This window comes from Carassius auratus, chromosome 10 (genome assembly GCF_003368295.1).
Source record: "Carassius auratus strain Wakin chromosome 10, ASM336829v1, whole genome shotgun sequence".
Lineage (NCBI taxonomy): Eukaryota > Metazoa > Chordata > Actinopteri > Cypriniformes > Cyprinidae > Carassius > Carassius auratus.
This window is the reverse complement of record NC_039252.1, coordinates 6,070,377-6,084,113: the sequence shown is the minus strand read 5'-3', so window position 1 is coordinate 6,084,113 and position 13,737 is coordinate 6,070,377. Positions and strand designations below refer to the sequence as shown.

Here is a 13,737-nt window from a genome sequence, read left to right as displayed (position 1 = left end):
TTTAAATTAGTTTGATGATCTGAAATATTAAAGGGTGACAAACATGCAAAAATAAACATGATTATATAAAGACATCACACTGTTTATATTCTTTGGATTTAAGATTAAGTGAGTAGCTTAAAAGAAATAAAGAAATGGACAATTTTCTCATCAATATCTCTCAACCACTCTCAAATGTTTGTGTCTTTACAACACATTCTCATATATTGACTTTATGACCGGTGCCTTGTGTTTCTTTTGTTGAGTGGACGTGTAGCAAAAGCACGTATTGTACATTTGATCCTAGCTGCCATCGAACAAAAAAGCCCCTCCTTCTGAAACCGCACGTTTCAGGCCAATTTATTGCCTACAAGAAGTACAAGGTGAATCCCTCACACATTATATTATGCCAAGATGTTGTTCTAATAAAAATAAACTGCTAAATAAAAGATTTCAATCAGTCAGCAGTACTGGTGGTCTAAAGATTTAATAAAGGATTTGATCTGCTTGTAAAGATTTGCACAATGTCATCACAGCCATCATGTAATATTACACACATCGTGGTTTGCTGTATATGCTCTTTATGTAGCACAAGCAATGCACACTATCTGAAACACACTGCATCGGCAGTGTTTCAAAGCAATAACAGAAGTCAGTCTGATGGGGAGGCAAAATGGCATCTCTGAAAGTCTTATTTGTTACGATAATTCACCCAAAAATGAAAGGTAACAACATTATATTGCTGGTTTTCATCTTGCACTACTTGAACCTTTTGCAAAGGTCTCATTTCCATCGTGAAGATAACAAAGTGGGAGGTCCTGCTTCGCCTTAGAGTCGTTTGTCTATCTGCAGGAAGCCGCCTGTTATCTGCCGCGTCCATGCACAGATGACACATGAAACAGTTCCCAGATAGCAGCTGGGGTCTGAATGTTCAGTGGACATTGTAGATTACAATCCAATGGTGGAGAACAACAAAAAGAACAAGCTTGATTTAAACTGAAATGAGGTTTTCCTTTGCACTCCTGCATTACTCAAAATGCTAAAACAGAAGTTAGCAACAGAAATGTGATAAAATACAGTTCCCTACTCTTTAAAATACTTTCTCTTTTCAACCAATATAAAGTGCAGCACACATCCAGGCACAGATACGAGCACAGGCCTTGTTCTTCCGGTCCTGTGACCCAGAGCTGTTTTTCTAGTGAGGTTTAGTCAGGGACCGCTAGTCTTCACTGCTAGCTCTCCATCATTCTCCACTCGTTGGTTTCTGAACTCTCTTCTTTGGAGGCTCTTGGTGTATTCGTCCAAAGTCCTGCCTCCAAGCAACGCTTCACGTGGTATTCTGCCACCTGTTATGAGCGAGAAAGAGGATGTTAATAAATAACAGGAAAAGACGCTTGCAGAACACAAGATCAGTATGAGGAACAGGAAGTGAGCTGTATGCTGAACAGCATAATGATCAAAAATGTTAATAGTTCACACAAAAATTTTAAATCTTTCACAATTTAATCACTCGTGTTGGTCCAAACCTGTATGGGTTTCTTTCTTGCATGCAAAACATGAGAAGAAACTTTGAAGAATTGTTATGCAGCTCTTTTCCATACAATGCAAGTCAATGGTTAAAAATCACATTTGAAATTTACATATTTTATTTTTGTATTTTAGAATGTAATTTATTCCTGTGATCAAAGCTGTATTTTCAGCATCATTACTCCAGTCTTCAGTGTCACATGATCCTTCAGAAATCATTCTAATATGCTGCTGATTTGCTGCAAAAAAGTATAAAATCTAAAAGAACAAAATTTTTCTGACTCTTAACCTTTAAATGGTACTGTAAGAAGCTGTTTGGTCTACATTTATGGTGCCTTTGTGTCATTTTGGAGCTTGAAAGTCCCTGGTCCCAATTCAGTTTTATTATATGTAAAGGAGCAGCATGAACATTCTTCAAAATATCTAAATTTGTTCTTCTATGGAAGAAAATGAGTCGTACAGGGTTGGAACAACATGAGGGTGAATAAATGGCATAATGTTTTAATATTTGTGTGATCTATCCCGTAATAATCCACTCTCACGCAGATCTACAGGGCAGGAAGAGGGATTATAGGTCAGCCTGGATTCTGATGAAAGCAATGCTGTTGCAGATTAAAGCTATTATGCAATTCTTCCTGTGTCTCTTGGCTCTCATTCAGCTCGTCTGTGTTGGGTTCAGAGCATGTGCTCTCTGTGGTGACAAGTGAAAGTGAATGAGGAATGTTTAAGAACCTGAAAAATGTGCTTAACCCCTAAATGACCCTAAAACACACCATCATGTTTTGGTCAGACAACGCTGCATACTTCCTAAAGCTGCAACCAACAACCAATTATTATTCAAAAATTACTAAAAATAATTAGTGCTGTCAAATGATTAATCGCATCCAAAATAAAATTGGACAAAATTGTGTATATTTATTATGTATATATTTATACAAACACAAGCATAAATATATATATAAGAAAAATATGTTATGTTTACATATTAAATATATGTAAAATATAATAATATAAATTTAAAAATGTATATACACGTAAATATTTTCAAAACATATACAGAATGTGTGTATATTAATATATAGATAATAAATAAACACAGTACACACACAAATATTATGTGAACAAAAACTGTTATATTGGATGCGATTAATCGCGATTAATCACTTGACAGCACTAATGATAATAAAGGAAGACAAAGCAGGACCTGACTGAGATTGGTTGACAGGTTGTGATGTTTTACAGTGTTACCTGCGGGTTCATGCTGCTCAGCACGCTCTGAAGAATCTGCATATCCTGCATCTGGATGCATGTTTTCAGCTCCTGCAAAGTCAACATTTGACTCGTTTTAGTTTTCGTGATAGCTACACTAGTATTGAAAAGATAAGTATACTTTTATTTGGCAAGGACACACTGAATTGATCAAAAGTGACAGTAAAAACATAATCATAATATAAATACTATTATTCAAGTAAATGCTGTTCTTTTTAACTTTAAAAATTGATAATTTCTGAAATGTTTCTTGAGCAGCAAATCAGTATATTTGAATGATTTCTGAAGGAACGTGTGACACTGAAGACTGCAGTAATGATCCTGAAAATTCACAAGAAAATTTTGCATTTTAAAATATATTACATGCTTTGGTTATTTGCTGACAGTGAGGAACAAAAAAATAAAAAAATTACTTGATAACAGCACAAAAAACTGAGAGATTCAATAATCTTTCGTACCGGTGGCAAAGACTCAAAAACCTCCTTGGGGTCGAGCTGACAGCCTGGCGGTGTGTTTTGGTGCACTGTATCCTTTGGGGTTTCTCCTTTTGATTTCATGGTATACTCTTTAACTCTCTGCATAAAGTCGTTGAGTTCTGTGTGGAAGACGTCCAAGTATCCCTCCTGGCCTGCCTTAAAAAGAAGAGAAGAGCAAACCAGATAAAAAATGATTTAAAATGCATTCAGTGAAAGATGAATGAGGTTTGGATGAATGTGTGAATATGAACTCATAGTCTATATTGCTTTGTTTCCTGGCCTCAAGCTGTCAGTGATGTCATGTCTCTCTCTAGTGGTCACTGACATCATTGCATAACACTCACACTCACTCAGACTGACTACACTAAAAGCTGCATGTCTGATCCAAAATATTGTGAGATATTATTACAATGTAAGAGTTTCTCTATTTTAAACATTTGTAAAGTTTTCCTATTCTTTTATTTCTGTGTTAAAATGTAATTCATTCCTATGATAAAAGCTGAATTTTCAGCAACATTACTCGCATGTTTTCAGTGTCACATGACCGTTCAGAATTCATGCTAACATGATGACCTGCTGCTCAAGAAACATTTATGATTATTACCAATGTTGAAAACAGCTGTGCTGCTTAATATTTCTGTGGAAATCGCAATACACTGCCACTCAAAAGTTGAATAGTAAAATAGTAATAATGGTATGTTTTTGCTTAAAAAAAACTAAAATAAAAATACAATACATTTATTTTAATTATACTGACATTAATAATGTTACAAAATAATTCTATATCAATACAAAGAATCCTTACAATTCAAACTGGATCATTTTAGAGCTGTAAAGTGCTGGAAATGTTTGTTTTGAAATGCTTGAAAGTCATTGAAAAAATTTCTCTCAAAAAAGGTTGTACAAACCCTGAAATGAATAATGTAATAACATTCAAATATTTCTGCAAAACATCATTACAGCCAGCATTAATACTTCTGGTTTTCTGCTGTACGTTTTAGTTTACGAAAATAACCTTCGTTTCATTGCGGTCCGAGCTGATTAATGATCCGTGCTGTTTGAGCTGTACAGCGTGGACTGGTGCCAGTGCGACTGCTTACAAAATTTAATCGTATCAGCAGAAAATTATTCCACTTAATTATTCCAAATCTTTGACCAGTGGTGTATTTTTTTAATTAACCTTGAGGATAGGGCTGGGTGATATTTCTTATGATATGATCAGTGTTGTAGTGAAGACTAGCTTGTTAGATTCAGAGTCAAGACGGAGACCAGAGAGGGTTGAGTCTGAGTCAAGATCGAGTTCAGAGAGGGTTGAGTCCGAGTCAAGATCAGTTCAGAGAGGGTTGAGTCCAAATTAAGATCGTGTTCAGAAAGGGCTGAGTCTGAGTCAAGACCGAGTTCAGAGAGGGTTGAGTCCAAATTAAGATCGTGTTCAGAAAGGGCTGAGTCTGAGTCAAGACCGAGTTCAGAGAGGGTTGAGTCCAAATTAAGATCGTGTTCAGAAAGGGCTGAGTCTGAGTCAAGACCGAGTTCAGAGAGGGTTGAGTCCAAATTAAGATCGTGTTCAGAAAGGGCTGAGTCTGAGTCAAGACCGAGTTCAGAGAGGGTTGAGTCCAAATTAAGATCGTGTTCAGAAAGGGCTGAGTCTGAGTCAAGACCGAGTTCAGAGAGGGTTGAGTCCAAATTAAGATCGTGTTCAGAAAGGGCTGAGTCTGAGTCAAGACCGAGTTCAGAGAGGGTTGAGTCCAAATTAAGATCGTGTTCAGAAAGGGCTGAGTCTGAGTCAAGACCGAGTTCAGAGAGGGTTGAGTCAGAGTTAAGATCAGTTCAGAGAGGGTTGTGTCCGAGTTAAGATCGAGGTCGGAGAGGGTTGAGTCCGATTCAAGATTATTCCAAAAGTTGCATGAACATTAAAATTGGTACCATATTCAAACAGTATTTAAAATATATAGGGGTGCTCGATATATATCATCCGATAATTAATGCGCATCCCGTCAGTAAAGCCGGTTATGTAATCAGCGGTAAATTCCATCAGGTGCGTGATTTCACATAGAGCAGCTGTTACTACACAGATCTGTTGATTTGCACAGCTTGTCAGTTAACTGTCAGTTTACTGACGAGATGCGCATTAAATCATGCGCATGTTTAGTTTTATTCTGTATACTATCTATTAGCCTATAAAACAGAATTTATATTTAGCTGTTGCATTGTGTACCCTTTTCACCTTTTTGCAGAATGAAAAAATAAAAAACTCTGAAAACATGCTTGCACGTTTTTATTTTAGTGTAATTTCATAGATAAAAAAAAAAAAAAGTTGTTTACATGCATCTTAAGGATCCCTAATTGTGAATGTGAGGTGGGGGCGGGACGATCGTGCTCAGCCTAGAGCGGCATTTGAGCTTGCACCGGCCCTGGACATGATCATGCGCATCTAGTCAGTAAATCTATTTCAGTGATTACCGCTAAATCGCCATCACCTGCTTTCAAATGGAGAGGCATTTAAAGTCAGAGCTGTAGATCATTGATAAGCTACGCAATATCGCGTATATTATAATGAACATGATATTGCATAGCTTGTCAGTGATCTACGGCTGAACCAAATTTACTGACTAGATGCGCATGATCATATCATTAGATATATCACCCAGCCCTACTTGGGGAATTGTTTCTGTAACTCCCCCCATGCTAAATGAGCCATGTACAGTAAGAGATGTGTAATGTATTGTCATCACTGGGAAAAGCACAGCAGAGGTTGAATGTGATGTCAAAACTTACTTTAGCTTTCTGAAAGAACTGACGGAAACAGCCTCGTGGGTCCTGCTGAGTGTTGCGGGCCATTTCCAGAATAAACTGCATGACGACTGCCTGATGAGCCACCTGCTCCATTAACGCCTCTTTCTGCAGAAGATCCAGACAGTCAGGATAGTCAGGACCTAGTAGTAGGTCGTGGAGGCACACACTAGTACATACTGCAGAAACAGTACAGCTTGTGTGCACTCACTTGCTCTGCCTGCAGACGGAAGCACCACAGGATCAGGTAATTGGCCGTTTCTTCACAGATGAGATGGTGGTACTCTGCTAGAAAGCGCTGACTATCATCCCATCTCCTCAACATACCTGTCCAGTCAGAACAGAGAGGACAACCTCCATTCAGATGAACAATCTCCATTAATAAACACACAAGTCAAGATCTGTGACTTACCAAAATGTTTCAAGAGTTCTTCATTACGCTGGACGAAGCTTATGTTCTTATCGTGATGGGATTCATTAGGCCAAGACTGTGAACTGTTTATGATACTCTAGGAAACAATGAGAAAAAAGGGCACATGTATACTTATAATATAATATAAATATAATATAAATATAATAAGTGAAACTAGACCACAAAACCAGTCATAAGGGTACATTTATTTCACGTATGTACATACACATATACAGTTGGTACAGAAAGTATTCAGATCCCCTTACATTTTTCACTGTTATATTGCAGCCATTTACTAAAATCATTTAAGTTCATTTTTTACCTCATTAATGTACACACAGCACCCCATATTGACAGAAAAACAGAACTGTTGACATTTTTGCTGATTTATTAAGAAAAACTGAAATATCACATGGTCCCAAGTATTCAGACCCTTTGCTGTGACACTCATATATTTAACTCAGGTGCTGTCCATTTCTTCTGATCGTCCTTGAGATGGTTCTACACCTTAATTTGAGTCCAGCTGTGTTTGATTATACTGATTGGACTTGATTAGGAAAGCCACACTACTGTCTATATAAGATCTCACAGCTCACAGAGCATGTCAGAGCAGATGAGAATCATGAGGTCAAAGAAACCGCCTGAAGAGCTCAGAGACAGAATTGTGGCAAGGCACAGGTCTGGCCGAGGTTACAAAAACATTCCTGCTACACTTAAGGTCCCTAAGAGCACAGTGGCCTCCGTAATCCTTAAACTGAAGATGTTTGGGATGACCAGAACCCTTCCTAGAGCTGGCCATCCGGCAAAACTGAGCTATCGGGGGAGAAGAGCCTTGGTGAGAGAGGTAAAGAAGAACCCAAAGATCACTGTGACTGAGCTCCAGAGATGCAGTCGAGAGGTGGGAGAAAGTTGTAGGAAGTCACCATCACTGCAGCCCTTCACCAGTGGGGGGTTTATGGCAGAGTGGCCCGACGGAAGCCTCTCCTCAGTGCAAGACACATGAAAGCCCCATGGAGTTTGCTAAAAAACACTGAAGGATTCTCTGGTCTGGTGAGACCAAGATAGAACTTTTTGGCCTTAATTCTAAGCGGTTTGTGTGGAGAAAACCAGGCACTGCTCATCACCTGTCCACTACAGTCCCAGCAGTGAAGCATGGTGGTGGCAGCATCATGCTGTGGGGGTGTTTTTCAGCTGCAGGGACAGGATGACTGGTAGCAATCGAGCGAAAGATGAATGCGGCCAAGCACAGGGATATCCTGGACGAAAACCTTCTCCAGAGTGCTCCGGACCTCTGACTGGCCGAAGGTTCACCTTCCAGCGAGACAATGACCCTAAGCATGCAGCTAAAATAATGAAGGAGTGGCTTCACAACAACTCAGTGACTGTTCTTGAATGACCCAGCCAGAGCTCTGACTTAAACTCAATGGATCATCTCTGGAGAGACTTGAAAATGGCTGTCCACCAACGTTTACCATCCAACCTGACAGAACTGGAGAGGATCTGCAAGGAGGAATGACAGAGGATCCCCAAATCCAGGGGTGAAAAACTTGTTGCATCTTTCCCAAAAAGACTCCTGGCTGTATTAGATAAAAGTGCTTCTACTAAATACGGAGCAAATTTCAGGTTTTCTTTTTTTAATAAATCTGCAAAAATGTCAACAATTCTGTGTTTTTCTGTCAATATGGGGTGCTGTGTGTACATTAATGAGGAAAAAACTTAAATGATTTTTGGATGGCTGCAATATAACAAAAAATGAAAAACTTAAAGGGGTCTGAATACTTTCCATAACCACTGTATAGAAAAATTATAAATGATATGATAAATTTAATATTTTAGCGCTGAATGAAAAGTAATACTTATTGACCGCAAACTTTTGAATGGTAGAGTATATTTAGATGATCAAAAGAAAGAAACATAATTGTAAAGATATTCATATTCATATTAGCCCTGTTCCAAAACATCCCATGCCTCTGAAGGGGAAATGGTGCTGTGTGTTTTATACTTTGACTCAGAGTTCAGTGCTGAGATCTCCGTCACAATGCTCTGATAAGTATAAGAGATGAGATACCTTGTCAAACACATCTCGGCTGGCCCCTGAGCACAGAGTGGGGCTCCGTCCCAGCATGCTCTCTTTATGTCTCCACTCCTGCTCGGTCTGCGAGAGCTCTGTGGAGGACGCCAGGGCTCGGGCGCGCTCCTGCTCCACAGACTCAGAGCTGTGCAGCTCCAAACCACAGAGCTGATCCTGCGCCTCAGCCAGCTGCCACTGCGACACGATCGAGGCCTTCACACAGCGCTGCTGACTCAGGCACAGAGACGCCTCGCTCTCCACACTGGGCTGTGATGGGACACAGAGAGATAACGCTCACTAAACCTCCAACAAACCATTACAGGCTGCATGGAAGAGTCATACGTTTAGAAAGAACATCACTCTGGTTTTGAAACCAGATTCAATCTTTAATGACAGTGACATTTCAAATCTAGTTGCTTTGAACTTGTAACCATCAGGGATGCTGATTTTCACGCTGTTTGTGTTCATTATTATATTTTATTGATATAGTTTATATTTTATATATACAGTTGCAATCAAAATTATTCAACCCCCTTGACCAGCAAGACATTTTTCTGCGGAGAACACCACTTTATGAAAACAATTCAGCAAAGGCATCAGTAAAGTATAAGAGAAAGTTTGTTAATACACTTTTGAGTGATTCTGAGAATGGAACATTGAATCATGATAAAATTCAATTTGGCTCTAAACATTCATGTTCAAAATTAATCAACCCCCTTTGTGCAGAATCTTTAATTCTTTAAAACCACCAATAAACGCTGTCTGTAAGTGTTTAGAAGCTTCTGTCACCTCTCTACTACAGTCTTGACCCATTCCACACCTGAAAAAGCTTCCAGATCACTGATAGTCTTTGATTTTCACATTTACCACTGCATTCTTCAAATTCAACCAGATATTTGCAGTGAGAATTAAGCCTGGAGACTGAACAGGCCCCTCAAGAACATTCTATGACTGATCCCTGAACCATGCAGAAGTAGATTTGGATGTGTACTTTGGGATGACTGTCCTGCAGGACTGTCCTCCACTGATCATCAGCTTCAGTCTTTGCACCAAAGGCATCACATCAAAGAATCCATGATTTCCACTTCCTTCTACAGTAAAGAAACCCCATAACAGGACTGATCCACCTCCAAGTCTGACGATGGAGATGGTGTTCTTCTGCTTATGAGCTTTGCCTGTTTTGCAGCAGACATACCGCTGATCCATGGGTCCAAAAAGTTCCAGTTTGGTCACATCACTCCATCAAGTTCAAGTTGGCCTTCTTCTTACACGCTGGATTGAAATGGTTTCCCTCCTTTTCATCGGGTCATCTTGCAAGTCTTTGGCTGTACATTGCAGGTTTTTCTCAGTTGCTCTGATTAAACATTTTATGATATTGTGCTTTTTCTTCAACACCCTCAAAAGGTTTTCTGGTACAACACACTTTAAGCTGAAGGAATAAGGCTGAGACCTGTGTCTCTAGGTAATTTCAATGTCTTGGAAATCTTCATATAGCCTTAGACTTTCTAAAGTACTACGATATTTATTCTCTATAGCTTCTCTACAGCTTTTGTGAGATCTCTGTTGACTTTTGCTACTCAACTTCAGCACATGCATGGGTTAACTGTGTGTGTGTGTGTGTGTGTGTGTGTGTGTGTGTAACAGCTCAAGCTAATTCTCTTTTTAATAGTTTCTAAAGACTTATTTGCATTTTGAGACCATTTTATTCCCCACCATGCAAATTAAGTCACTTAAAAACATGTTGAAGAGAGATTGAATAATTCTGATATAGCTCTGATATTAAAATCTTATAACTCACAAATATTACATTATATATTGACAAAATCACTTTTAATATGCCAGTGAAGTGAACTGTTATAGATGCAATTTTGATTTTATCCTGGATCTTCAGAAAATTTGTAAAGTACTTCAGTCTCTGAGGGGTTGAGTGATTTTGATTGCAACTGTATATATGAACAGTTATTGTAAATTGCTTCTTCCTGAAAGTTTATAAGCACAACTGAATTCATTTTTTCGGGTGCAAGTGATGAACAGGGAACTATGTTGAACTAGAAACTTTTAATTTCTTGACAATTAAGAGTGATATATAATAGAATTATACTCAGATTTATGTGGACAACAATGAAAACACTTGGGACTTATTTATTAGCACAAAATAAGACAATGGTACAAGAAGTATGACAAATAACCCCAACAGTTTTTTTCATAATAGCTGGTGACTTCAAACACGCAAACCCAAAGAAAGTTTTGCCAAAGTTTTACCAACATGTAAACTTTGCAACTAGGGAAAACACAACACAACACAACTTTGTCTACACAACACAAAAGAACCATACAAGGCTGTAGCCCACCTCCACATCAGGAACCCTGATCACATCTCTGTTATGATATGATTCCAGCATACAGACCACTTCTGAAACCCACCAAACCAGTTCAAAACAAAAGTGGCCAGATAATGTGTGAGAGAGAGACACAGGGACACGTCACAGTGGCTTGTGTTCTGCAAACACACACGAGCTTCATCACGGTGTCTGTCAGGAGTGTGGAAATATATAAAAGTAACACAGAAATTCATAAACAATGGATTTGTGACCAGGCCCCAGAAATAATCAAGCCTTCACATTAAGCTTTCAGCGATTTTCTTTGCTAGGAAAAAAGCAGGAGCAAGTGTCTCAAAAGCTATGAAAAAGTGAGTTAATCTCATACAGTAAGATGCAACACCCTGAAGTGAAATGCAAGGTCTTTGTCTACTCCAAAACTACCTATTGTAGCCAAAGCACTTGTTTAACAGATTTAACCTTTATCAGGGCATATATTTACAAAATATAGACCTATGGGAATCCATAATCTGGTCTCATGAGACCATAGTAATCCTTCTAACAGCACACAAGATATCATGGTGTTGCTTGAGGAGGCGTGTGGTGAGAGATGTAGTTCAGTGGTAGTAAAGCTCTTCTATAGGGTTGTGTGAGTGCTTGAGGTGTGAGCAAGTTGTGCTGTATCAATGCTGTCATGAATTTACAGACCACTGTGTGATGGATAACAAAAACAGGAAACAGAGGATGATAAAGGCCCATGAAGTGAATCCATGCATTTTTGTAAGATAAATATCCATATCTAATACCATACCATAACGTAATAAACACCTTTTTCTCACTTCTGCTGACTGAGGGGAACTGGATGATGCTCAGGCTGAAGATGGTTTGGAAGAGCAAGGACTGTTTTTAATTACAACTTTGATTGGATTATTCTGAAAAAGTAAGTCACACACCTACAGTAGGATGCTTCGAGAGTGAGAAGAAGATGGACGTATTACTTTCTCTGGTCAACTAACCCTTTAAAGAGGACGAACTGAGCATTATATTATTACATGTAAGTTATATTTATTTTACAAATATAAATGACATAGGCCTATTTTGTTTTTAATACATTCATTTTTTATCATTTACATTGAGTTAACTAATTTATGTTGAATATTTGTCTATTTTTCCATTTATATATATATATATATATATATATATATATATATATATATATATACACACATATACACATACAAACACACGTGATTTTGGGACAAAAGTGATTCCTCTCTCTCTCTCTCTCTGTAGGTGTGTAAATAAAGTGCCAACTTTAATGTTTCAAATAAAATGTCATAATATGTTTCAAGATCAAACACAACCTCATATTGATTTAAAGAGCAAGCACAAGGCATTGAGGTGTGATTGAAGCGCTCGTGAACTTTGTGAGTACCTCTTGTGGGTGTGCGCGGGGCATGGTTTCCTTTCGGTCCGGTTCAGCTTGAAACACGCCGCCTCCAAACCACTCCATCTCCGTAGACGTCTTCTGCTGTTTATATCGCTCACGACCCGACAAACACCCGCAGTCCTCTAGTATGTAAGCCAGCAGAGAGAGTTATTTTCAGGTTATAACATCAGCAGTCCTCTCTGCAGCTCTTTTTAGCTCCTTATGACAACTTCCGTGCGCTGACGCACGCACGCGTCACGTGATGTTAGACGCTGCTCACATGAAATGTTATATTTTTTATATTAAATTAGATTTGTTTGGACATTTTTTAGCATATTTGGAGCAATAAACATTTGGAACAAAAACTATAAATAAATAAATACATTATTTTTTAGATGCTTTCGTAATTGGTTATTATTATATTATTACATTTTAAGTCTCAACATCATTATACTTTGAAACATTTTAGGACTTAATAAATAAATAAAGGTAAGAAAAATAATTAAAGTTTAAGTTAAAGTAAACTTTACTTTTAAAAAGTTATAAAAATATAGCATTTTGTTTTTATGATTACAGTAAACCACATCCAAAGAAAATCAGCAGCCTATAATAGTCTTATAATATTTTTTTTAACAGCGTTAATTGACAAAATTTGTTTTTGAAAACGAATGGATGTTTAAACCGTTCACTCCTCAATAGATGGCGCCACAACTCCGTTCTGCGATTGATTTGTCATTTTATCACACAAGACTCGTTGCGTCCCTTAAAAATAAAAATATTACTGTTGCACGTTTAATTTGAGGTCGCACAATCATTGCATGCTGACAGCCGTTTTGCCTCTGCATTAAATAAAGTATTTCAAGCGAACTCGCGAGAATATTCGCGTGTCACCGTGTTACATGTCTATAATAAACATTCCCCGAGTTTAATGGTTCCGCCCGGATATATGGACAAATTCCTCCAACACACGTCGGCTGACATCAACGTTATTTAGGTAAGTTGAATAGTCGTAATTAACACTGACTCATTCAAAACATATAAATATAATCGTTTTGTTTTTAACACGAGTAGTTGTCATCGAGCTGATGTCTCGTGGATAGCACACTCGTGTTTTTATGCTCGCACACATTAGCCGCTTCACTGATGATATTCATGTATTATGAGTTGCAACGTGAGTGAAAAACGTGAACAAATGTCATTTTAAGGGAATGTTGAATGTTCTCGTTTCAAAACGTAGAAATTAAGTTATGTCTTTTTGATCGACGTTTAAAGTTTATGTGGAAGTGAAAGATTTTAATTAGTTATTTTGTTCTTACCGAAAGTCATTCAAGTTTAGTTTTCACTTATGTATATTTATTCAGAATGTTTTGGAACTGTCATGTTCAATGGCAGTTATATCGTATAATAAATACCAAGCAATGCATTAGATTAAATGTGTCATTGTGTGAAGAGGTGTGAGTGTAACT

At 38.0% G+C, this 13,737-nt stretch overlaps 1 protein-coding gene and 1 pseudogene across 1 annotated transcript; one reads left to right on the top strand and one right to left on the bottom strand.

The window, feature by feature from the left end:
* Window positions 1-447: 447 nt before the first annotated feature.
* LOC113109667 (hsp90 co-chaperone Cdc37-like 1) lies at window positions 448-12,519 on the bottom strand. The gene is made up of 8 exons (XM_026273380.1): window positions 12,278-12,519; window positions 8,522-8,791; window positions 6,454-6,550; window positions 6,253-6,368; window positions 6,027-6,149; window positions 3,234-3,407; window positions 2,755-2,826; window positions 448-1,325 (listed from the first exon to the last, which is right to left on the bottom strand). The coding sequence occupies exons 1-8, from the start codon at window positions 12,353-12,355 to the stop codon at window positions 1,212-1,214; spliced, it is 1,044 nt and encodes a 347-aa protein (XP_026129165.1). The 5' UTR covers window positions 12,356-12,519; the 3' UTR covers window positions 448-1,211.
* Window positions 12,520-13,189: 670 nt separating this feature from the next.
* Window positions 13,190-13,737, top strand: part of LOC113109666 (exonuclease mut-7 homolog) — a 55,772-nt pseudogene continuing 55,224 nt past the window's right edge.